The 27,086-nt window shown below is 41.2% G+C and overlaps 1 protein-coding gene across 1 annotated transcript; it reads right to left on the reverse strand.

The window, feature by feature from the left end:
• Window positions 1–10,566: 10,566 nt before the first annotated feature.
• LOC130864370 (complement C5-like) lies at window positions 10,567–27,068 on the reverse strand. The gene is made up of 9 exons (XM_057754630.1): window positions 26,986–27,068; window positions 24,580–24,772; window positions 18,483–18,645; window positions 14,977–15,047; window positions 14,576–14,667; window positions 11,858–11,940; window positions 11,533–11,595; window positions 11,150–11,212; window positions 10,567–10,814 (listed from the first exon to the last, which is right to left on the reverse strand). Exons 1-9 carry the CDS (start codon window positions 27,048–27,050, stop codon window positions 10,567–10,569), a joined length of 1,041 nt encoding a protein of 346 aa, XP_057610613.1. The 5' UTR covers window positions 27,051–27,068.
• Window positions 27,069–27,086: the final 18 nt, after the last annotated feature.

A 27,086-nucleotide genomic window follows, 5' to 3' on the forward strand; every position in this document is an offset into this window, starting at 1 on the left:
ATCAGGAATGGGCACATGAGGGTGTTTTAATGAACACAAAACATGTTTTACCATCCTGTCATCTCCAGTAATAAAGACAGGGGTGTTTGACATCAACCTAGACCCAGGGACTTGTTTTTATGAATACTGGGGTACTTACCACTATGCAGGAAGGCTCAGTATTGGGAGCCAGGAGTCGCTTTCCTCTGACTTTCATGTCTCAGCCAGGTCCTTTGTGCTGACACCCTGCCACCTTCAAACTTGATTCTGGCAGATTTCATGTGTCTCTGAGATTGAAGGAAGACACACCTGGATTTCATTTTAAATGCGTGGTTTTAGAATGAGTTTGGCCAACATTTAAGTCCAATACTCAGGAGGCAGAGAAAGGCAGATCTCTGTGAGTTCAAGGCCCACGTGATCTACAGAGTGAGTTCCATGACAGGCAAGGTTTCACAGTAAAACCCTGTCTCGGTAAACTTAATAAATAAATAATAGATAGATAGATAGATAGATAGATAGATAGATAGATAGATAGACAGATAGATGATTAGATAGAGAGAGACAGAGACAGAGAGACAGAGAAACAGAGAGAACAAATCTGACCTGAAGAAGTGGCAGTAGCATCCTTGGTACTGTGTATTTATTTCTTTGGGACTAAACAGCTGCAGGACCGGACGGGACAGAAACCACTATCAACAAAATTATTCATATACTGCATTCTCTTTATCCTTAATCCAGTGCTGGGTACTTAGGCTGAACCCTGAAATCAACTGTTGTTAATATTGTTGCAGCACACATGGGCTTGCAGCAATCTCTCTCACGTGCTAACTTTTCTGTTTAGGGTTCGCATCTGGGATTTGTATGGTGATCACATGACAGTTCTATTCTTAGTTTTTGAGAGATCTTGGTACAGATTCCCTGTTCCTCCACCTCCTTCCCAAACTCTTCTCGATGGTGGCCACTGACTGTTGAAATGGAAGCTCAATGTAGGTTTGGTTTTCATTTCCCTGATGGCTAAAGATGATGGCTAATGTAACCATTTCCCCGAGTTTCACCATTCTGGAGAAGAGTGGGATATTCCTAAGAATCAGTACCAAAAGAAACTCACAAGGCTTGAAGTCCATGAAACTGGACCCGGAAACCAGATTCACTGGACCCTCTCTGAGTTTTTGTAAGGAATGTACAATTGCTAGAGGAGAAGAGACTCTTAGTGGAGCTGCCTGGAAATTTGTCAGGAAATTCCAGGAGTGTAGTTTCTTGATTCTATACACACAGTAGGGTGTGTCTTTTGGGGACTTCAGTTGCCCCCCAATCCACTCTATGCTCCTGTAACCTCTCTTAGGATCACCAAGCTAGACTTGAGTAGAATTGGTCCTTTGGTCTGTCATAGAGATTCTGTCCAGGTGAATAGATGCTGGCTTGTGACTCTTCAAGAACTCACACGGCAGAGATGGACATGTGTGCAAGGAGTTCTCGACATTTGAACTTCTTTTAAAAACTGCATCATTTACTCCTTTATTGGTTGGATTTTTATTTATTTATTTATTTATTTATTTATTTATTTGGTTTTTCGAGACAGGGTTTCTCTGTGGTTTTGGAGCCTGTCCTGGAACTAGCTCTTGTAGACCAGGCTGGTCTCGAACTCACAGAGATCCACCTGCCTCTGCCTCCCAAGTGCTGGGATTAAAGGCGTGCGCCACCACCGCCCGGCATGGATTATTATTTATTTGGCATTTAGTTTTCAGATTCATTATACATTCTGAGTAATAATTCCCTGTGAGACCAATGGATGGTGAAGATTCTCTTCTTTCTGTACACTACCTCTTCAATCTGCTGCTTACTTTCTTCTGCAACTTTTTGTGGGTGTATGTGTAAGTATGTATTGCACATATGTGCAAATAGAGATTCAACTTTTATTCCTGGCTTCCCAGAGCCAAATAATCACACAGAAACTATATTAACTACAACATTGTTTAGCCAATGACTTAGGTGTATTTCTATCTACTCTTATATTTATATTTAAACTAGCCCATTTCTATTATATTATATTTTACCACAAATCTTATGATTTGTTACTGCTTGCTTCTTAGGCAACAACATGGTGTTACCCTCCTTCAGCAGTTACATGACATCTGCCTGACTCGATCTTATTTCTCCCTGCATTCAGTTTTCCTGTCTACTCATATTCTGCCCTGCTCTGTTGTAATATGAGCGGCAGGGCTGCTTCCCACCGCCACCCGGCTAGCTTTACCCGAAATAATTACACGGAAACTGTATTCTTTTAATCATTGCCTGGCCCATTAGCTCCAGCCTCTTATTGGCTAGCTCTTACATATTGATCTAACCCATTTCTAATATTCTGTGTAGTCCCACGAGCTGGCTTACCAGGAAAGATCTTAACCTGCGTCTGTCTGGAGTGGGAGAATCATGGCGACTCCTGACTCAGCTTCTTTCTCCCAGCATTCTGTTCTGTCTACTCCGCCTACCTAATTTTCTGTCCTATTAAAGTGGCCAAGGCAGTTTCTTTATTACTTAACCAATGAAACAACAGATAGAAAGATGACCCACCTCCATCATTTCCCCTTTTTCTGTTTAAACAAAAAAGAAAGACTTTAACTTTAACATAGTAAAATTACAAATAACAAAACAGTTATCAAGCAAGAATTACAGTTACAATATTTATATCTACTTTATCTTTTATCATAACTAAGGAAAACTATAACTAACCATTCTTCAACTCCATCAAAGACTCCAGAAGGATATATTACCTAAGTAAACAAGAAATAAGAAAACTCTAGAAATGACAGAGACATCTTGCTGCCTGGACAGTCACCCAAAGTTCCTCTGTACCGTTGGGGCATCCATCTTCACCCTTCAGGCCCATAGTATCCAGCAGACATTTTCATCAAGCAGGAAATTCCAAAGACAGTTCAGTCACTTTTTGCTGTGTCCTGCAGAATGTCTTGCAGACTCTTTTATGAGTCAGGAACCCCGAAAAACCATCTCACCTTTAGGCAAGTTCAGCAGTCCTCTTTCTGCGGGTTCTCTGTGTCCAGTTTATGCAATAGTCCAGGCAAGAACAGTTTCTTGCCCAAGTGGCTATCAAACTCCATAAGGAGCCTCTTCAATGCCCATCTTCCTCTTGAAGTAGCTGGTGCTGCCAGAAGCAGACGTGTCTCATTGTCATGAAAAGCCCTAAATTATTAAAACATTTAAAATGCCATATTCTGCAGTCTTTGAAAGATATGAAGAATGCCTATCTAGCTGAAATATATCTATGCACATCTAGAAAATCTAACTAACATGACTAAAAGCTTGACAATTATTGATGATTATCCATTAACAACCTATATACATTACATTTTTAAATTAACTATACAATCACAATACCTTAATCAAGATTAGAAATATGCATATACATATAACAAAATTGACCTTAAAATCCACACCAATGCAAATTATTCATATCTATATCATATCCCCCTTTAAATGTAAAAGAACATTTATAAACCATATTTGGGAACATGGGCGCAGTTTTTCTCTCCAAACTGCTTCCTGCTGAATGGGGGCGCTGTATTCAGATCTCTTTCATGGTGTAACCTGTGTGTCAGGGTCATCTCAGTCGGCAGTTGAGTGAAGTAATTTTCTGAAGGTGTTCACAGCAACCTTTCAGGAGGGCGTGGTCTATCATACCATATCGGGATAGACGCAATCCACAGAGTCTCATCCTCTGTGAAAACAAAAGAAGACCCTCTCCAAAGCATCATATCCTTAGACCCATATTCTGAAATCATAATACCCTTATGTCCATTCTGGTTTAGCTTGGCAGCCCATATAATGAAATGTCTCTCTGTACTTAGCTCCTTCACAGTCAAAAATTTTAAAGAAAGCACAATAATACAAAAAATCCAGACTTTCTGTGAATTTTCCATTTTTACGTGGCTTATTTTTCTTTATTTCTTTTAATCTATAAGTATCTGTACTCTGTCTCTTTAAAGACTTTACCCTTTTTTTAAGACATTAACTTTATTCTTTATATATATTTTTTTCTCTCTCTCAAGCCTACGTACATTCATCCAACAGTGTCTGAATCAGTTCTATTGTGAATCTGTAATTTTTTTTACTATCCAGGAACATTTCTTAAAATGTTAAGCACTTCTTAAAAACTTAAGTTGCACCATGTACAGATAATACGGTATCGCCTGTGTGTGTCCTGCCCAGTCGAAACCTTAACTGTGCTGTTATTATGGTAATTATGGTAGTTCCTGCCTGAGACCAGCACAGTTTAGCATGGTGGAGTTGAGCCGCTCCTGCCTCAGAGCCATTTGGTGCCCCTGAGCCACTCACAGTTCCAGGTACACAGCAGTCCACATTGCCATCAAGCAAGCCGTAGCACTTTACTCCAAATGCTCCATTCAAAAGCTCTGTCTCCAGCAGGAGCCAGACAGAGATCACGATGGCGGCACAGCCCAGAAAGCCGGCATTTTAAAACAGCCAGTTTTTTCCTGTTGCTGAGTCAGGACAATTTCTTTGCCGCATGCAACCCACAAACAGCAAAAAGCTGTCTTAAATTCTCTCTGTGTCCTTTTTAAGCCCTCTCAGGTTTTATGTGGAGTTCATTATCAAGCTGGGCGCGCCACTCTGTTGTGATAAGAGCGGCAGGGCTGCTTCCCCGGCACCCGGCCGCCCGCATGGCTAGCTTATGCCCCGAAATAATAGACAAGGGAGCTTCTTTACTAACAAATGGTAATAAAACATATTCACAATAGATAGGAATCCCACATCATCTCCCCTTTTCTGTCTAAATAAAAAGGAAGGTTTTAACTTTAACATAGCAAAATTACATATAACAAAATGTGTATCAAACAAGATTTACAGTTACAAATTTTTTTCTGAGTCCAAAGTTTCAAATCTAATTCATCTTTTACCATAACTAAGGAAAACTATTACTATCTGTCTTCACATATGTATAGTATGTGTATGCATGAGTGTGGGATCACCAGTTCATGGACACACATGTGGAGGACAGAGTAGGATGTTGGGCACCTTATTGCCTCGAGCAGAGTCTCTCACTGCACTAGAAGCTTCCATTTCCATGAGGCTGGCTGGACAGTGGGATCTGCCCCACTTCCTAATGCTGGGATTATAGGCACGAATTGCTTGCATGGTTCTCTTAGGGTTTCCATTGCTGTGAAGACACACCATGACCACAGAAACACTTATAAACAAAAACGTTTGATTGGGGCTGGCTTACACTTCAGAGGTTTAGTCCATTCTCCTCATGGTAGGAATCATGGTGTCATGCAGGCAGACATGGTGCTGGAGAGGTAGCTGAGAGTTCTACATCTGGATTGGCAGGCAGCAGGGAGAGAGAGTAAAACTGAGCCTGGTTGGAGCATCTGAATCTCAAAGCCTACTCCCAGTGACCCTTCCTCCAATAAGGCAATACCTACACCAACAAGGCCACACCTCCTAATGGTGTCATTCCTTATGGGCCTATAGCGGCCATTTGCATTCAAACAACCACACTGGCTTTAAAAAAAACAAACAATAACAACAACAAGAAACAAAACAGCAAGAACAAAACCCACAGAGATAATAAACACTAAAGTTTAGCTCCCCATGCTAGAGGGCAGGTGCGTCTGCCCATGAAGTCGTCTCCCAACCTGTTGTGTAATTTTTTCTTTTATTTCTTTCAAGGGCATTTTGAACTCTTGCTCTTATTTTCTGTTCAGAACGTCCTTGCCTATATCTAGATCTTGATGTATTTTCCCCTATGTTTTCCACAGGTGTTTCGAATTTTCACGTCTGAATTGATTTCTTTAAATGTTGAGAAACTAAAATCTAGTTTCATTCTTCTAGTGGACATACTGCTTTTCCCATACCATTTCTTAGAGAGGCTGTCTTCTCCAACATAATTCTGGAACTTTTGTCTAGAATCAGACAGCTGTAGCTTCATGCATTTATTTCTGTGTTCTCTACTCCAGTCTTCTATATATCTGTTTATGCGCTGATATCATGCTATGTTGTTGGTTGGCTCTGTCTATCTGTGTGGCTAAATTCTGTAGTATAACTAAAACCAAAACATTGCAATCTATGCAAAACAAATATAAGGTCTATGGAGTGGGGGTAAATTTATCTAATTCACCTATATGGCCCCATTTCTTCGTGCCACACTTTGGATGCAGTCCGTGCATAAGGCATATGGCATACAAGGCGACTGCATCTAAGTTTGAGCCATAGATTGAGGAGAGAGGGAATTTAGAGTACTAGAGAAGGGAAGCAGGGTGAGATTATATACAACAGCGCCTGGTTTAAGGAGAAGGCTATTTTTTTTTCCAAGGGGATAAGAAAAGAGTGGAAGGCAGCCACACTGAGAGAATTTATGTTGGATATTTTGAGTTTCTTAGTATGAAGCATTACCTTCCACTGAGGGTCACCACGACAGTGACTCGAGGAGACTGACTAATTGTGTCCACTGGAGTCTACCAGGGACTGTCTAGACTGACAGCCGGATTTTCTGACTCACACAGCAGCCCCTGACGAACGTATTTGTGTTCCATGCTTTATGCCATAGAATATGCGATGTAAAGTATCTACTTGTGTGTTTCTAAGTAGTACTCAGAGAGCTTGTGAGAAATATTAAAGTTATAGTATTTTTTCCTGGTCTAATCCAAAAGGGAAGATTGAGAAAGTGGATAAGTTATTAAAATTATATGATTTCAGCTTATCGTGTAACAAAATCAGGTAACTGCTTCTCTAGTTTGGCCGGGTCTTCCCTGCTGGAGAAGCACACTGATGCAACATAATTTATTGAAAGGATCACTTAAACAGCAGACATTTGATGCACATGTGTGGACGGGCTGCCTTTGCCACATGCTAGCTGTCCTTATTCATTGATCTCGTTTATGTGTCGAATACCCACCATGACCAGGAAGCAACACATTTGGAGCATCAAATTTTATCTTAATTCCATTTCAGTAGGAACTGCCCCAAGAGTGATCTACTGTGCATGGCTTCATCACACATAACGTTCTGATACTAAAGAAATTGAATTAACTTCTATACTCATTGCTATAAAAGATATGCTTTCATTGGTTTGATTCATAATGAACATTCTATGAGAAACATATACAACAAAACAGACAATGGGGGCACTACATGTAGAAAACATGCTATTATAAGCAAGATGGTAAAGAATATAAGCTTGAGTTTATTTATTAGTGCTAAGGATTAAACCAAGGTCAGTCAAGCTCTTCCCACTAACAGGCATTCCATCCCACCAAACCATAAAATCCTAGGACCTACAGACCCCAGGCTATATGTATTAAATTATTATAATCAACAAATTGAAACAACTAACAACTAAAGTCCCCAAAAGGCAGAAATTAAATAAAAAAAACTGAATCTGTCTTAAAATAAAAGTTACATAAAGGAAATTGATCCTGATGTAAACAATTGCAGAGAAAATTAAAATGAAGGTGGGGAAGAATAGGAATAAATTGCCAAGTATAGAAAACTGGCCATGGGATATGCACCAATAGCTAAGATGTACGCAACATGGGAAAAAATTCATCATTGAAAATTTCTCAACATGGGTGGTAATTTTTTATTGATTTAAATATTCTGCTTTGACACATAGTTATAGACACAGTATCATTTTAGAGGCTCCGATGCTCTGCTGGCACATCTGGTCATTTGTGGTGAACTGATACAGGGTTACAGACATCTGGGCACCTGGGCAGCACGGTGGCACACAGCAGTGTGTGCTGTTGAGTCTTCAGCTGTCCCTGGGCAGCGTGTCAGCATTCTCTGTGGCCGCCACAGTGCCGTGACCACCGTCTTCTGGGTTTAACAGTTACATATTCAATGCAGTTAGATCTCCACTTCTTTTCTTCAGTAAAAGATTCAAGGAAATTGAACTAAAATTGAAAAATTCATGCACTACTGTGAAGAACATTAGTCACAGAAATTATCATGACCCTAATAATGCCTAATTTCTTTTAAATGCCCTCTTTACATTAGGAAAAATAGTAGCAAGGAAACACTCCACTGGTAAAGTGTTTGCTGTACAAGCAAAGGACCTGCATTTGGATTCCTAGTACCTATGCTAATGTGGGGCACAGCAGTTCACATTTGCATTCCCGGCCCAGGAGAGGCAGGGGCACAAGGATCCCTGGAGGTCACTATCCAGGTGGCCCAGCCACATCAGGGAGCTCCAGGGTCAGTGAGAGATCCTGTCTCAAAAGATAAAGTGGGGAGTAATTGAGAAGGACACCCAACATCTTCGTCCACATGGGTGGGCGCACACCCATCTGTGTATGTGCACACACCTACACGAACACATCCCACACGAATATACATACATACATGCACACCCATACATACAAACCCAACACAATAATTAGAGAAAATAAATTTATACAGCTATGTTGGGCTCAGATGGAAAGTGTCAAAGTGCGTTAGGAATCTGAAACACGAAATAAACAGAAGCCTCACCTACAGAAGCCGGTAACAATAAATAATGTTCATTTAATGCTATATTCTTAATAATGCTCATGGCTTTTGATTTAAGAGCATCTGAAACCTGGCCCATTGCCTTGTTTCCCTGAGCCACCTCAAAGCTCTTGAAGCCTAGTGGGTGATAGGAAGGGGTCATTGTGATGCTAATGGTTGCTCCACATATTCAATAAAAACAGTTGATCCTTTGGTGATATTCACTGTCAGCTGGGTAAACAGTTCAGCCATCCAATAAATGCTCATTATTTCCAATTTTATTTGCTAGTCTCACCTGGTTTGCCTGTGTCAACATCAGCACCATAAGGGCTATGGCCCCTCACCTGGGGGAAAGGCTTATATGTTCTAGCTACTAGGAGTCTTGTTTCTCAGCCCCTCAAAGCTCCTCTTAAACAAACCTGAGAATTGTATTTTAAATGTGTGTGCGTCTCTACATGGCCTGAGGTTTATGACTATAAATTACAACTCAGTTATATGATTTTTTATCAAAGACTTTCTCTATAACAGTTCATTTTTGCTCAGTTCAATCCATAAAAAGAACACAAAACAGGTTCAGAGTGTATAGGTTAGGTACACTATCACATTCGGGGTGATATAGATTAGATACACCATTGTATTCATAACAGTGTAGGTTAGATACACCACTGTGTTCATAATGGTATAGATTAGATACAACATTGTGTTCATAATGGTATAGATTAGATACACCATTGTGTTCATAATGATATAAGTTAGATACACCATTGTCTTCATGATGGGATAGGTTAGATACACCATTGTGTTCATAATGTTATAGATTAGGTACACCATTGTCTTCATGATGGGATAAGTTAGATGCACCATTGTGTTCACAATGGTATAGGTTAGACACAGCACTGCTTCATCAGTTCCCATTCTCAGTTTCCTCACCTGTGTTACTGGGATCAAACTTTATGTGATGGGTTGCATAAAAAGTAAAAATAAAGTGCTATATGGAAAATATGCAATATTCCCCATACTCCAAATGCTTATATGGACACTTCACACTTGCTTAAAGATTTATTTTATTTCAATCGTGTGTATGTTATGTGTCTGTGTGTGGGTATGTGCACACAAGTGTAGGTGCTCTCAGCTGCTAGAAGAGGGCTCAATATGGTCGAAAGAGGTTGTGAACCAGAGGATCAGGTTTTGATGTGAGACATTGTCTCCTAGTAACGCCAGAGGTTGTACCAGACAGTCTCCCCAGCATGGCTCCCCAAATGTGAGCTGAACAAAGACACAGCAATAGACATGCCAGAGTGAGGGATAAAGACCACCAGGTACTAACCCTACACAAAGAACTACAGGCATCAGAGGAATGCTGGGAGCAGGAGAAAGAGTCTTCCCCAGGGAAGTGCACATTGACTGCTCATCCAATGACAACTGATTATTCACATAAGCATATATGTAAATATACAGGTGGAGAAGGTTATATTTAGGAACATATATGTATAGACACATATATACATGTATACACATATGAATGTAACAATGGAAAAAGAGGGCATGATTTTGAAGGAGAGCAAGGGGGATTTTTGGGCTGTTTTGCAGGAAGCAAAGGAATAGGGGGAAATAATGTGATTATATCAAAATATCTCAAATAAAAAATATAATTAAGAATTAAAAATACTCAGAGTAAAATTAGAAGGCGTCTTTCTATCTTTCTGCTTGTTTTTTTTTTTTTTTTTTTTTTTTGAAGACTATATAGAAAAGAAGTTCTGAAGTTTGGGAAACATTAAAAAAGTTCTTTCATCCTGAAACGTCTACTAATGCTAACACTGAAATAGATTTCAACTTTTGCTGACTGTAATGTGACAGAATCATTGCATTTCATCGACTGGAGATTCTCACGAACACTCCTTCGAGTCTGCATAGTGAGCTGGCCTTCGTGCCACTGAGTCTTGGCTCTGGACTAGTGTTCTCTGAGTGTGCTATCCTGTTTCCAGTTCCCCAAATACACGACAGGGCTTCCTTCTGGGCATTGCAAGTTATCTGCCTTTCAACTCTAATCGTAAGTAGAACATAAAAACTGCTTTTCTTGGAGAAGTTAATTTACACAGGTTTGGAAAGGTTCCGACCGGAAATACCATACTTACACTGATTCCTCGACACGTGGATGTGTTTAAAGGTGTCATTAGCTCGGATCTCGGTTGCCATGGTGCAACAGAGAGTGAAGGCTTGGACACAGTTTGGGCCTGTTTTTTTCACACGTTCTGCTCGCTGCTTACAGGTTTCATAGGCATTATGTCTGGCTCCGTCATAACAACACTTCTTTACCACCGGATGTTTGTATGTAGCAGCTGAAACGATGTCAATACGCGTGTCCTTACCACCAACAGTCGTAGGCATCTCAAGCGTCAATTTCTCTACCATCAAAGGACTCCCTCACCAGATACTCGGTGAAAACAAACATTTTAGATAGTTTTAGGGGAGGAAATAATAAAGAACTGCTTTGTTCGGGGTAAGGATTTGGCCAATGAAATCCTGAGATTGCATGAAGGATCATTTGAGGGGTGAACTGAACCTCCACGAGCATCTTTTCCCCATCTGCTGCATTGCAATTAGGGAAACCCCGTGTCTTCCGCTCTCTGGTCTTGAATGCAGTAACCACAGTGCTATACAACTTGTGGATTACCTTGTTCTCTTATTTTCTGTTCCAGGTAATCTGTTGGCTGGAGACTCACGCCTTGGGCTTCATCTATGAGCGGGAGAGTGGAGTGAGGGAAGAGTGGTCAGTGTCATACTGTTGTTATAGTACTTAAAAATAGGTCTTGTCCCTGCAATATGACCCGTAATACTCCCGTCAACTAAATTGTTTGTTGACTTAATTACGTGTCGCTAATTGTTTATTTTTCCTAAAATCATGAGCCTAGAAATTTCCCCATAAACCAGGCTCCCCTGGGGACTGTACAACTTCTATTATGAAGAACACGAATCCACAAGGACCGGCTGGCTTCCTTGGGACTAACAGGCAAGCTGACCACAGACTCCCGAACAGTCACCAAAGCGTTAGAGTACCTTGAATTTCCACTTCGTGCTGCAGATCACTTACTGGCGTGAGACTTATTTTGTAGGCTTTACCTGTGAGAGAGAGAAGGGGGTGTGGAAGGCATAAAATCCTTCTAAAACAGTCCCACGACGGTATTCTCTTCCACATCATCGCGTCCCTCTAACAACCTCTAACAAGCACTGACTCCCTGGCCGGATACCCAACCAGGACTTCCCACCACCCTGGCCCAGGGCCTCATCCCCACCTGGGAGTGGTTTTCATCAGCTACATTACTGAAAAGAATTACTGGAAAAAAACTAATATTTTATAAATATGTCTTAGATTGAAGATTACTGTGTTCTTTGACGTCAAAGTGTGTCGTTCCGTTGGTGGAAGCGTCTTCTGTATATTTAGCCTGAACCGTCCATCTACCGTATCTGTGGAAGCCAGATGTTTAAAATCATGGGGGACAACAAAGAGTTTTAATTTATCAACTCTAGTAGTTTCTGTTTGGAAGAGGTAAGAATACACACACACCCTAAGTAAGTTTGGAGGAAAGATATTTAAAAAATAAATAGACATAACTGAACATTTCAAAAATAAAAGAAATTGTTTAACAATTGGTTTTTCATATTGCATTCTTTTCCTACATATTTGACTTTACTATATTAATTTTGTTTGGAGAACTGATAAGAATTTCAGAATTTACTTAATTCAGTTCAAAATATAGCAAAAAAATTTAGATTAATGTGTCTGGAAAGACGGCATGCTAGTGGTGTAAATCACACCTCATCTAAACAAAATTATATTTGGAAACAAAGCATGGCTTGTTTAAGAGTAAATTAATCTGCCCAACAACCTTCATTTAAAAATATTTAGTGAGGTTGGGCAGTAGTAGCTCATGCCTTTAATCCTAGGACTTGGGAGGTGGATCTCTGAGTTCAAGCTGAGCCTGTCTACAGAGTGAGGACTTTCAGGGTTACAGACAGAAACTCTTTCTTTAAAGACCAAAGGCCAATAACCAAAACCAAACAGGCAAAGAAAAAATTAGTGAGTACTACCCTGAGATTTTAAAAAAGATCAAGACAGAGGAACCACAGACTTTATAGCAAACAATCCACACCAGTTCATATTCTCACACATTTTCTTAGCAGGTTTGATTCACACGAGTTACTGCACATCACTGGGAAAAGAGAAAACCCATATCTACCATGCAGATAGGGGATGCGATCAATGGAGGAGATAGAATGGTTGTCATGACTATTGTCCTTGCTCAACAGGTATTTACTGAGGACCGAGGATGCTGAATTGCTGAGGTAAAATGAACACCATGGACAAGGGCCTTGATCTTAAGGAGCCTGGAGTCTAACATGGGGAGGGGGTGATAAAGAAACAATGAATAAGACATGGAGAAGAAAGAAAATACACAGGACAAGGAGGTGGAGAGTGAAGCAGACATTATATCGTATCCAGGGATGGCATTTGTACAAAGTGTCATTTCCCCATGTCCCAGAGAAGAGAACTATGAAGGAGAATGGGTTCTGTGCACAGAGAACAACAGACACCAAGCTGCTAAGACGGGAGAGTGGAGTCATGATGGATTCCAGTGGTCTGCCGTGGACAGCTGGCACGAGGTGACGTCTGGGAAATCAGAATCATAATATAGCAGACTTGATTCTGCACTAGGGAGCCTATGGCATTTTAAGAAATTGTATCATTTTAAATCATCCAGATTATTTCAGCCTCCCAGCTTCAGTCTATGATTTTCAGAAAATGTTTTCAAAATGAGACAAATACAATTTCCCTTAGAGAGGATGCAGGACAAGTGACTCTAAGGTGTTTCTACTGGAAATGTCTGCGGTAGCTGTGTATAGTGTAGTACAGTATAGTATAGAATAGTATAGTACAGAATAATATAGCATAGCATAGTACCGTGTAGTATAAAATAGTATAGTACCGAATAGTACAGTATAGTACACTATAATATAGTACAGTACAGTATAGTATAGCATAACATAGTACATATAGTATAGCACAGAATAGTATAGTACAGTATAGCATACTACAGTATAGCATAGCATAGTATAGTACAGTACAGTATAGTATAGAATAGTATAGCTTCCCTTGTCTAATATAGTACAATATAGTTATTATAGTGCAATATAGTATAGTATAGTACAGTACAGTATAGTATAGTATGTACGGTATGGTATGGTATGGTATAGTACAGTACAGTATAGTGTAGCTGCTAGTATAGTATAGTATAATGCAGTAAAGTATAACTGCCCTTGTACAGTATAGTACAGTACAGTATAGCTACCCTTGTCTGAGACATCCTGCTCTATGGTCCTTGAGGTCAGGGATTGTAGATCCTTGCATGTGAAGCCAAATAAGACAAAATTTCCTACTCTCTCTCTCTCTCTCTCTCTCTCTCTCTCTCTCTCTCTCTCTCTCTGTGTGTGTGTGTGTGTGTATGTGTATGTGTGTATCTCTCTCACACACACACACACACACATTTTGACTAAATCTCTGCACCTGCTAGGCAAAGTGCTCTCCCAATAGATCATAACCCAACGCCCTCTCCCCAGAAATGGACACTCTGTTAGGGTGAAAGGGCAAAAACGACAACTGAAGATTGTTTTCTCTTCTAAATTGAGTCCTCTATCTATAATAATAATGGGTGGGAAATTTTTGGAACTTTTTCTGTGTGTATGTGAGAGAGATCTGTATATTTATTTACTGAAACAGGGATTTGCTATCTGCTGAGGCTGCTGGGCTGGTAATACCTAGATGTAAGGGATTCTCTTTTGACGGTGTGCTGAAAATCTGAGACTCCTGGTATGCTGGGCAGTGCTCTGGTATCTGGGATTCATTTCTGTTTCGCTGAGAAGTGGGCCTAACTTCTACCGTCTTTTGCAAGGCTTCACATAGCCACATGTGTGCTGTCATTGGTCAGAGCAGGTGTGCACTTAACCTTTCCTCTGCCCCACAACCAAAAGTTCCAGGTCTTTTTTTTTTTTGTTTTTTGTTTTTTTCTCATAAAACAACTTATTAACAAACACTTCTACATACTTGGGGTTAGAAGGAATCTGGAAGTCAGGAAAAGACACAGCTCCAGTAAGATTGTTTCCTTGCACCTTGTCAACTTCTGATCCTTCAGGGTCCTTTAGAGAAATAAAAAAACATGCCGCCTTATGTCATTTTTCATTGTTATAAAGTAATACCCATGACCAGGTAAATTTGAAGACTAGAGATTTATCTTAGTCACAATGCTGAAGGCCAGGGTTGTAAGGAGATGACGCTGTGCAGGGAGGAGCTGCCCTGCTTCACCTCTGGATGGAGAAGTAGAACGGCAAGCAAGCACTCAGGAAGAGTTTGTTCATGTGACAAGCAAGAAAGTTCTTGCATGGGAACAGCCCTGCTCAGTGCATTCATCTGTGAGGGAAGCATCACGGGACTAAGCACATACTTACTATGAAAGTTAAGACAGTTTCCCGTGTAACTGGCTCCAAAACATCTCCCAGCAAAAAGACGCCAACCTTTACTGCAGAAGAAGTGATATCATTAAAAACCTTGTTGGGCGAGGACTATTCTAATTTTTGAAACAAACATCATCAGGGTGAAAATGATTTAAAATAAAGTGAGTGACATTCTCAAAGATTAATAATATATTTTTAAAAATGTCTTTAATGAGATAAATCTTCTTGAAAACCAAATATAACTCCTAGATAAAAATACATATTTAAAATAAAATTGTTAGTATACATATATATTACTAAAGATTCTTTCATTTTAACATAAATCCTCATGATTACTTCTAGTGAACAAGAGAGTTAACTTATAAAAATACTTATGTGCAACTTGCTGGGATAGTATAAAATTAGTTATTTCTGTAATTAGTAATTAGACCTCCATTTATTGGGAATTTCATAAAAACAAGAGAGTGAGCTCCGCTGTAGATTGTATGAAACCATACAATACTGCCTTACATTAGGGCTAGAGGGTCAAAGGGCAAACTGGGGTTTGGTTCAGATTGCATACACTCTCCTGCTTATGAAAACTAGCAAGGCTCCAAATTAGCTCTTCCTGTGATATGCTGTGATCATGTGATTTTGTTGTATCTGTTGGCCCAGGTCCTGTGATTGTTCTCTCCTCATTAAAAGAATAGAGGCGACATTGCAGAACTGCTGGTCCTTGCACATCCTAGGCAAGCACTCTGTCCAGAAACATGTGTCTCTTTGGGTCCCTGCTAAGTACCCAGGCTAGCTTGTGATTCACACCCTCCTCTCATCAACCTCCCTGGTTCTGGGATCGTGGACACGCACCACCAAGCCCTGTGAGACCCTCCTCTCTCTAAGTGCTGTGTGTCTCCCAGCTGACTTGTCCTAATTTTCTTATTTCTTTCCTTCACTTTGGAAGTAGGTACACAGAGCCAGGCGGCGGCAAATACATTCAATTCCAGCTCTTGGGAGGCAGAGGCTTGAGGAGGCATGAGTATCTCCAGAGTGAGTTCTATGGCAGTCAGGGCTGTCACACAGAGAAACCTTGTTTTTCTCCCAAAATATTGAATAAGGCAGTAGTGGCACATGCCTTTAATCCCAGCACTTGGGAGGCAGAAGCAGGCGGATCTCTGTGAGTTGGAGGCCAATCTAGTCTACAAGAGTGAGTTCCAGGGCAGGCTCTAAAGTTACAGAGAAACCCTGTCTAAAAAAAAAAAAAAAAAAAAAAAAAAGGCAATTCAACAATAAAATAGTCCACAGAAAACAATTATTGGAACATTTGATGTATTTCAACTCTACTGTTGTAGTTTTTAAACTCTATTAACTTGAAACTGATCCCTTAGAATATCTTCCTTGTCTTTGTTTATTGTGCTCATTATCTTTTAACTTAAAATCTTTATTTTTTGGAATTACATGCATTAGTAGATAATTGCATGCCTGTTATTGTAATATTTACACACACATACACACGTGTTTATTTAGTGTTGTTCCTATGTGCATTTGCTTAGGGTGGACTGCTCAGGATTGGATCAGCTGTGGAGGCTCCTCCCTGGGAAAAACCCAGCCTCTCTCTGAGCAGCAACTGACTGTCTATAGCTCCTTTGCCTGTAGGAGGCCTTTAAAATCTCCCCCATGGGGGTTGTGTGTCATCTGCACAGATTCACAACTGCTCCAAATACAGAGAGTGTGTGACCTTGTGTGCCCAGCACCAAAGGGTACAACTAAAACACAGCCCCGCACCTGAGATCAGGGAGCACTATGGAACAGGAGGACCCAAAGATCTGGAGGAGAAGGGTGCCTACCAGAGCTCAGAAGTGTGGTTGCTAAGCTGCACTGTCTGCTTCTGGGATGAACATCCTGATAGAGCTATTGACTCTGCTGGGGCATGGTGACTCATTTTCATTCTTCAAGGGTTTTCAACTCATGTCATAGCCAAGTCTTGGTCCCCATACTAAAACAGAAATAGTGCCGTAAGACCAACAGCATTCCGACTATTGGCCTGTATTGTGTAGCTCCACTGAGATGTCCCAGGAAATTCTGTTATACCAGATAATAAGGAAAAGCCAGTATGATGAGCAGGTCGCCCACATCCTGTGCTCTCCTCCCTTCAGTGCTGTCACCACCTCATATTCTCCTTCCCGTCTATGACAAACCTGCCTTCTCTGTCCAGGTGTCAAGAAATAGCTGTTAGCAGCATGTGGAAAAGCCTATGATCACAGGTTCTGATGTTCAAAACTGTGGTCTTGTCTTGGTATTTCCTCTTCCTGTTCTGAGTTATCTTAACCTCTAAACCTCACTAATAAAACAGGAAGAAGAGTATCACCTCCCAGTGACACTCACAGGTACAAACAGAGTCTCCACATGGCTCAGAATAAAAGAAGTAAGAAATGTTTATGTTATCATTTTGATTTCAGTGACTATTATTTGCATAGTTTCTAACCTAGTTTTTAGTTAATTTAGAATATTAATCTTAGCGTATCAGACGCAAGATCAATAAAATCTGCGTATTGAAGCCATGAGGTAATTGCAGTGCCTGCTTTGTGCTGGACAATGAGATAAGAGTGGTGACCAAGTCTGACATGCATGCCGTCTGATGCTCTAGAGGAGAAACACAGTCATGTAGGTTTCCAGGAGCACAGAGGTGCCGGCGTTGCAGAGCACATGCCCCTGGATTTTGAGAGAACCAAAGAAAGGACTGGGGCTGTTCCTAAGTGATGGAGCACTGGCCTGGGATGTAGGAGGCCCTAGACTTATCCCGAGAACTGACAAGGAGGAGAGAGAGGAAATGTGCTGGGGGTGGCAGGCCAAGCTGCAGTTATAAGTTCCTGAAGGAATCTGTGTATGCGGATGCCACCAGCAGGAGTTACTGAGTCGAAGGAAAGGATAAAAACGTACTATGCAGAAATAACACTGCATCCACCTCCATGTGCATGAGAAGTAGAGGGAAAAGCAACTAACTTGAGTCAACAGCTGAGGGGGCATAGCAGAGAAGGGTCCTGAGAAAGAGGGTGGGACACAGGCTGTGCAGAACTGAAGGACTCTGGACAATATTCTAAGGTCCTTTATCCTAGGAAGCCTCAGGAGACTAAGCCTTTATTCAAAGATGCTTAAGCTAATAATCTTTCAAGTGACTTCACATTAAATACATCAGTAGGATAGGACTTAAGAATATTCTTATAGGCAGAGACTACTATCTCATATAAGAAGCCGTCTTGTTGGAGTTAGGTCAACCATTCTGGCAATGACTCTCTGTGTAAGCTAGTGACAACATCCTGACCCTGTCTAGGTCTTTTTTTCCAAATCAATATATAGGTGCCCATGTTGAATGTGTTGATTATCATACAGCCCCATTCTCCTCACCATGGACATCACCAGCATCCACCAAAATTAGAAGGCCTCTACTGTCCACTCAACTTCAGATGTTCAAAGTTCCACATCTTTATGTCATTCTCCCTTGAAAGAAGCACCAGATACTCTACCGTGCTGCTGTGGAGTGTACACAGGCTTGTCAGTGTGGACGAAGAGAGAGCCATTGTCATAGAGGATTGGCCTTTTTTCTGATTTTGAAAAATGCTTTGACACAACTTCCAAATACACATACGAAAATGAGCTTTGTCCTTCAGACAACTGTTCGTCCTGAATCTGAAAAGCAACAAACAAACATGATGGTGTGAAAGTGTGATTGTGAAGTCCTAAAGCGTACTGACCTTGTAGAGAAAAAAACCACTGCAAACTTATAAGACCAAATTGAGCTTATTCGTGCTTTTTGTTTGTTTTGGTTTAGTTTTTGGTTTTTTTGAGACAGGGTTTCTCTGTAGCTTTGGAGATGTCCTGGAACTAATTCCTGATGGTGTGGTCAATCGATAATCTAGAATTAACCAGACCAGCTCAATACAAAAGATTTAGTTTAATAATTGGGAAAAAGGGAAACTCACACGACCAAGGGTCCAGTGAACACCAGGAACGAACACCAGAAGCACAGAGAGAACAAAGAGAGGGGGCGAATGCACCTGGATGTTTTTATCTTTTTTTTCTTGGCCTCAGGGGGACACACCCTAAACAAAATGTGATTGGCTGAACTTCCCCATCATCTCCCCCTTTTGTCTAAACAAGATCGAACCAAACCCAATACAACTATATACAGTAGGAACAGATACCAAATATAAAGTTACAAACAACAAACAATATTAAACAAAAACATATAACAAAAGTTTTACTAAGCATTCTATTTCAAGGAGTCTAAATTCTGGGAGAAAGAAGCAGATTCAGGCAGATGCCATAGCTCTCCTCTCCGAGATGGACGTAGGCTAAGATCTTTCCCGGTAAGCCACCACCATTTCTAATATACACAGAATATTAGAAATAGGTTTATCAAGATGTGAGAGTTAGCCAATAAGAGGCTACAGATAACGGGCCAGGCAGTATTTAAAAGAATACAGTTTCTGTGTAATTATTTTGGGTAAAGCTAGCCGGTGACCAGGAGCCAGGTGGTGGGAAGCGGCCTGCCCTCAGCTCCGTCTACAAATTCTTGTAGACCAGGCTGACCTTGCCCTCACAGAGATGCATCTGTCTCCCAGGTGCTGGGTTTTAAGGCCTGTGTCACCACCACCTGGCTGAAAAGTTGAGCTTATGTACTGCATGATTTTAAAGAGACACTGGAGACAGGGCTCAGGAGTTAAGAGCACTGGTGGTTCTTCCAAAGGACAAATGTTCCATTCCCAGCACCCACGTTGCAGCTGAAATCACCTGACTCCTGTTCCAGGAATCCTACTTCCTCTTCTCTCATCTATTTATTGCATGCTGTGGTGCCCCAATACACATGTAGGCAAAACACCCATTAACAGGAAATTGTAATGAATAATAATGAGCCTGTTGTAGTGGTGCACATCTTTACTCCAAGCATTTAGGAGGCAAAGGAAGGCAGATCTCTGTGAGTTCAAGGCCAAGTTAGTCTACATATCTAGTTAAAGCTATTAGAATATTGTTATAGGCAGAGATTACTATCTTGTATGTCAAATTGTCTTGCTGGAGTCAGATCAACAGTTCTGGCAATTACACTCTATCTAAGCGGGTGGCACCCTGTCTTGGTTGTTCCCTTCCAAGCCTTGCCTTGAAAACAACAATTAATATTAATAAATAATAATAACAATAATAATAGCACAGTACAGCATTACAGAAGCTGAGATAGGAGAATCTTGTTTCCAAGTATATCCAGGATTACAAGGTAAGAACCTGTCTCATAAACATAACCAAACAACAAAACTAACTAAAACCACTGAAGGAACAATAAAAATAAATTTGTTTTGCCAAAATCCCTTCATAGTCTGCCATTATAACAAAATGTTAGCATTAAGCAGTTGGAAATCTCTTTGGGACCCTCAACCTCAGACATTCTGAACAGAACTGCTATTGTAGGAACAGTGAGAAACCTTCACTTTATTGGCTTCTGGATGAATTGTTTTCTCCATTCTCTCTGGGCAAGACTCTGGCCGATGGCCTGGACACTCAATATCACACCACATGCTTCTGTGCCCACAGCACAGATGCACACTTTCCAGTTTGGGTATGTGATTACCATCACCACCTGTATATTTGATGCTATGGGTATTGAATATGTTAACATGGGCAATCAAAGAAAGGGCATTTCTCTGAGAACTAAGGGTTTGGAAACATGGGGTAAAGTTATTCACTGAAATCAAATGCTAGGAGATTATTACAAAGATTTGAAAACAGCAAAAATCTAGGATTTCTATGCTGAGATGAATTATAAACATCTGAGTTCTTTCTCTACTTTGAAAAACCAACTACAGCTTCTATTACGATTGTCAGCTTGATGTTTGTGGGACTCCAGGGGGGGTATGGGTGCCTCTGGCTCTTTTGCCTGCTCTTGGGACCCTTTTCCTCCTAGTGGGTGGCCTTGCTCAGCCTTAGTGTGAGAGTTTGTCCCCAGTCTTATTCAGTCTTGCTCTGCCATGTTCAGTGGATCTCCCTGGGAGGCCTGCTCTTTTCTGAAAAGAAATGGAGGAGGGTGGATTTAGGGGAGAAGACAGGTTGTGAAGTGGGGGTTGGAGGAGAGTAGAGAGAGAAACTGCAGTCAAAAATGTATTGAAAACAAAAAATGAATAGCTACAAAGAACATTGATCAATAGTATAAAACACAGTTTAAATAGATTTGCTAAAAGTGAGTGGGGAGAGGAAGGGATGGAGGAAGAGAACATGAGGAAATGGGATGCTTAAGATGGGAGAAGGACAGTGAGGGAGAGAAAGGAAAGAGGTACTTTGATTGAAGGGGTGATTAAAGGGCTATCACGAAACATGGCACTAGGGAAAAATCCCAGGAATCCTCAAGGATGATCCCAGCTAGGACTCTAAGTAACAGTGGAGAGGACGCCTAAACTGGCCTTCCCCTGTAATCAGACTGATGACCAGCTTAATTGTCATCATAGATCCTTCAACCTGCAACTGATGGATGCAGATACAGAGATCTACAGGTAAGCACTGGACTGAGCTACCTGAGACCAGCCCAAGAGAGGGAGTAATGATAATACGAGCAAAGGGCTCAAAACCATGATGGCAATACCCACAGAAGCCACTGACCTGAGCTAGTGAGAGCCCATTGACTCTGGACTGATAGCGGGCAAACCTGCCTAGGACCAAATTAGGCCAACTGAAAGTGGGGGACAGTTGTGAGGCTTGGACTGTCTGTGGGGTCACTGGCAATGGAACCAGGACTTATCCCTAGTGCTTGAACTGGTGTCTAAACTTTCTTTTTCAATGGATACCTCGATCTAGTGGGGAGGGCCTTGGTCTTCCTCCAAGTGGAGTGTCAGACTTTGTTGTCTCCCCGTGGGAGGCCTTACCCTTTCTGAGGCATGGGTAGGGAGGTGGGGTGTGGGAAGGTGGAACAAGCAGTGGGGGGGGGGGCGGGAATGGGGATAGCTGTGTAAAATGAGAAGACTGTTTTTAAAAATTCTAAGAAAAAAAGGAAAAAAAGATTTAATTATGGACTCAAAGACAAGATTATGACAAAACATTTAATTGGTATAAAGATGTTTTACTGTGTCAACATGAAGCTAAGTCTTCATGTACCAAAGTTTTTGATTCCTCCATGCTCCTCAGCTCCTGAGCTGACCATGAAAGCATGACTCAGTGGGATTTCCTGTGGTGAAGGACATGTCCTGTAACTATGCTGTCCCAACACATGGTAACTCTAGCACTTACACAGGCTAGTGCCAGCGAGGAGGTCAAGTATTGCATCAGCTGCATTTAATTGATTTGCATTGTGGCTAGTGGCTGCCATGCATCATAAAGGGTGATCAGAGAAAATAGGCTGCCATGCATCATAAAGGGTGATCAGAGAAAATAGTAGTTTGTGTAATGAACTTTAAATTTTCATAAACCAAGCAATTGGAAAATTTTTTTAAAACAGAGATTAGAACATTTATTCTCAAGAGCAATGATGGAGCAATTCCTATGTCTGGTTAGAATTTATTCTAACCAATGTTTCTCAAATATGAGTAATAGTATATATTCCTGCTACTTTTTTGATTTTTTTTTTTTTGAGACAGGATTTCTTTGTGTAGATTTGGAGCCTATCCTGGAACTAGCTCTGTAGAACAGGATGGCCTCGAACTCACAGAGATCCACCTGCTTCTGCCTCCCCCGTGCTGGGATTAAAGGTGTGTGCCACCACTACCCGACTATTACTTTTAAATAATGAAAGATATGGAAGATTCACAGCATTGACATTTTGTTGTTTACAGTGCATTTAAAAATTTATAACGTGAAATACCTATAAGTATTTCAAATATCTATCTATACATAAATACTTGAATTAAGCAGAAATCTTACATCTATGGTTTTTAGATATTTAAAATCTAAAATAGGGACTAGAGAGATGGCTCAGTATTTGAGGACCTGGATAGGACCTGGGTTTTGCTTCCAGCCCCCATACCATACAGCTCAGTTTTCAGGAAAGCTGACTGGCCCTTCTAGCATCTGAGGGCCTGCATGTACACAGTGCATATAAGGCACACACACAAACACACAAAGAAAGAATTTTTTAATTTAAAAATTTTTTTAAATAATAATAAAAACTTAAAAATATTAAAATAAACGCATAGAAGTCTAACTGTAGGCCTTTTGTATGTTTCCATTGCTACTTTCCTTATCTGCTTCTCACTGTAGAGAGACATCTGTTTCTCTGGAGCCACAGAGCCTCTTCTTTTCTTTCTTTCTTTTTTTTTTTTTTTAGCATTTATTAAATCTTTTCATTTATGCTACATACCGGCCACAGTTTCCCCTCTCTTCTCTCCTCCTTCTCCCTCCCTGCACTTTTGATCTACCCCCCCACCTCCCACCCATTTCTCTTTGTCTCCCTTCAGAAAGGGGCAAGCCTCCCATGGAGTCAGCAAAGTATGACCGATCAAGTTGAGGTAGGATCAAGTTCCTCCCTCTGCATCAAGACTGGGCTGGGCGAGGCGACCCAGCATGGGGAACAGGTTCCCCAAAACCAGCTCAAGCCAAAGGTGAGGTTTTCTCATTTTTCTTGTTTGCTGCTATTAGTAAGAAGGGCTGCGAGCACTTTGGCAAACAATCTGTATTAAAATGAGTCTTTGTGACACTGGGGCTTGAACCCAGGTCCTTGTGCCTGCCAGGCAAGCGCTCCACCACTGAGGTGTATATCCCCTGCCTGGAATGTCATTTAAAAAAAAAGTTTTTATTAAACGTGCTGTTTCTCTTGCTAATTATCAGTGAGAGCTGTTCACCGTGGCAACCAATCATTTCACTGGGGGCTGTAGCACAGTGGTAGAGTTCTGGTCTAACATGAGACCACCACCCCTATACGCCCCCAAGCTCTATCCCCGTGTACCATCTTCTTTGGGAGCAGGGAGGGAGTCATGAATTGTTGAGAGAAGATAAACGAAAACAATAATTTTATAAGTTTGGGGCAGTACATATAACCATAGACTACTGAGGTCTGGACCAGTGTTAAAAGCATTTATGTTTCTTTGCTGTTTGTAATAATTCTCATAGATGTGTTAAAAGCATGCATGTTTTGTTTCTTTGCTATTTTTAGTGATAATTTCATAGGCATTTCTAAACATCTCCAAATGTTTCCAAGCTGAGACCATTTTATTTCCCAATAAAAATGTTAACATTTACATCCATTGCTCAAAAAGCAAACACAATTGCCTGTTTAGAATATCGTTCAACTCAGGAGCTGGAGAGATGGCGCAGCGGTTAAGGGCACTTGCTGTTCTTGCAGAGGACCTGGAGTTCTGTCCCCAGTACCCACATGGCCACTCACCACCTCCAGTTCCAGGGGACCAACACGCTCTGGCCTTGGACACCTGAACATGCTCACAGGTAAACTCACACAGGCACACCCACATAAAATATAAATCCTCTAGAAAAAGAATTCTGTGAAACTCAGATTGTTATCAGTTAGTGATAATCATCTAATAATTACGCAATGGTAAACCAATGCAAGATCTCTGTCAATGTTCAAAATACATATATGCTACCAAAAATATTCTCTATATATATTTTTAAAAGAAAGACAAAAATACATACTGTTAAGATTGTCGCGTTTTGGAATTTATTTTCTGGTGATAAATTAACAGAGCCTGAAGAGTAAGTGACGTTTTCATCAGGATAGCTTTTTACAGAGATGGTTGCATCAAAGGCATCAGAGTGGCCGTGGGCTTGGACCATGACGTTCTCTGACACTCCGACGTGGAAGACCACTGGTGCTGAAACGGTGACTCTGCTGAAACAGGCCAAGACGTGGCAGCTTTGGTGACATTGTACTTCACCTGTTTCTGTGGTGTGCTAAATAAAAACATGTCTAGAAAACATCAGCACACTACCAACAAGAAAGAATGACACTCGCTGAAGTAGATGAGAGAAAGCGATCTTAGAAATGTGTTAAATCAGTGGGCATAAGGTGTGTGTCACTGCCAACAGAGAGGGACACGTGCACACCCGACTGAGAACTATTGCAGGCACCTACCAGTGGTAGAATATCTTAAGTTGTATGATTATATTTTAGGTTATAATATAAACTTAAGTTATGAGTTTCACCAATCAGCAAGTCTTTCGTAGCAATGAAGTTAGTCAGCAATTAAGACTTTTACCAAATCTGGCAGTTTTCCTGCAAAAGTGAGTTAGAGGCATTTGCAGACCAGTTGAGGAACCTGTAAGCCTACTCATCTGAGGTATGTGCTTAGCCAGACACAAAATGAAAGTGGGTGATAAGATTCATTTACTGAAACTTTCCTATGAGCAGGCTCCATTCTCAGCATGTTTTACACGCACATGTGTGTGTGTCTGTGTGACTCACTGTGCCGTTCTCAGCATGTTATATACACGCTACTCACTGCCATTCTCAGCATATTATATATACGTCACTCACTGCCATTCTCAGCATGTTATATATACGTCACTCACTGTGTTGCTACCACATCTGGTTCAAAGGGTGTTACTATTGCTCCCATTGAGGACCAGCAAACTGCTGCTCATTTGTCCTGGGTCACGGGGCTAGCCAGAACTGAAGGAGAACAGTCTGTTTCCAGAATTAAAACTTTCCCCCACTCTTCTAAACTGAACTTACTAAGAATTTTGAAATGAGACAAAGCCTTTGGAGCTAAAGGCTGTGACAGTTTCAGTGCTCAGCAGTTGTACCCATCGTCTGTGTTACAGAGTGGTGAGCCGTGGCATGCTGAGCGTCAAAGCCCTTAAATCTGGCTGCGGTCCTCCCTCGTACACATTCTGGTCCTCCCTGACGTGTCTGCCTCATAGTGTGCCCATGTGGAGAATCTCATCTTTGTATGCTCTTTAACAGCAGCAGAGGATCCTGAGCTTGCAGCGAGGCAGGAGGGTTCCTCTGGCATGCTTTCCCCAGGTACGTGCATGGCTTGACCCTTCACCTCTGCTCTTTGACTTCTATGTCTTCTTACACAACTTTACCCTGCCCCATCCTTGCTGATGCAATCAGTGGGTCAATCGTTTAGTGCCCGACTTCCCACTATGGCAAAGCTCTCACCTGCTCCTCCCCCGTTACACCTCACTGCCTCACACATACTATGTGCTCAACAGGTAGTTGCTGAATCAGTTTATCCATTAAGTGATCCATTTCCGTGTTGTTCATGATACACTTCGTTACTTTTCAGGAAAAGTGGGGAGCCGTCTTTCAGTAGCGTCAACACAGTGAGGAAGAAAGAATTCAGAACGTTTCTCAACACAAACATGGGAGACCTGGTGCTGACCCTAGTTCCGACACGACTGCTTGTTTGTTTGTTTGTTTTTTATGTGAGAAAAAGAACATGAAGTTAGGTAGGGGAAGATCCAGGAGGAATTGGGAAAGCTGAAAGAATATGATCAAAATATGGTATATAAAATTTTTTAAAAATTAAAATAAACTAATTCATTTAAAAAAGGAGCTGATCCCCAAGTAACTGTGGCTTAACTACGGCAAAATCATAAGAAACACAAAGAAGCTAAGCACCAAATACAAAACAAAAAGCAAAATAATTCACGTGTTTGTATATACATATAATCCCATGGTTAAGTTTTGGTGGAACAGCAATATGAGTGACCGCACAAACACTCCGTAGGTTAGCCATCCACTAATCTCAGTCCTCCATGGGTTAGCCATCCACTGATCTCAGCCCTCCGTGGGTTAGCCATCCACTGATCTCAGCGCTCCGTGGGTTAGCTAGCCATCCACTGATCTCAGCGCTCCGTGGGTTAGCTAGCCATCCACTGATCTCAGCGCTCCATGGGTTAGCCATCCACTGATCTTAGTGTTCTATGGGTTAGCCATCCACTGACCTCAGCGCTCCCAAGACTTTCCCATTCACATGAGCCGCACACCTGGTGCCTCAGAAGAGCCTAGTGCCGTCAGGTCCGCAGTCTGGTGACTACCAGCCACACCACCCTCACACAAACTATAGAATGAAGATGCTCTCCTTCACTTACGTTTGTTCCTGTCCCCAACTTTTTTCAAGGAAGGCCAAAACCAGAAGTGTTTCCCAAAAACCCATGGCTCGAGATGGTACCAAAACTATGTATCTCACCTC

Source organism: Chionomys nivalis, chromosome 22 (assembly GCF_950005125.1).
Source record: "Chionomys nivalis chromosome 22, mChiNiv1.1, whole genome shotgun sequence".
In the NCBI taxonomy this organism is placed as follows: Eukaryota; Metazoa; Chordata; class Mammalia; order Rodentia; family Cricetidae; genus Chionomys; species Chionomys nivalis.

Bases quoted from the DNA above. Each gene is read 5' to 3' on its own strand.
- LOC130864370 (XM_057754630.1), bottom strand. From the start codon at position 27,050: ATGGGTTTTTGGGAAACACTTCTGGTTTTGGCCTTCCTTGAAAAAAGT. The intron at 24,773-26,985 runs GTAAGTGAAGGA...CTGTTTCAGCAG, and splicing joins AGTTGGGGACAGGAACAAAC to AGTCACCGTTTCAGCACCAG. The intron at 11,213-11,532 runs GTACTCTAACGC...TCCCGCTCATAG, and splicing joins GCACGAAGTGGAAATTCAAG to ATGAAGCCCAAGGCGTGAGT.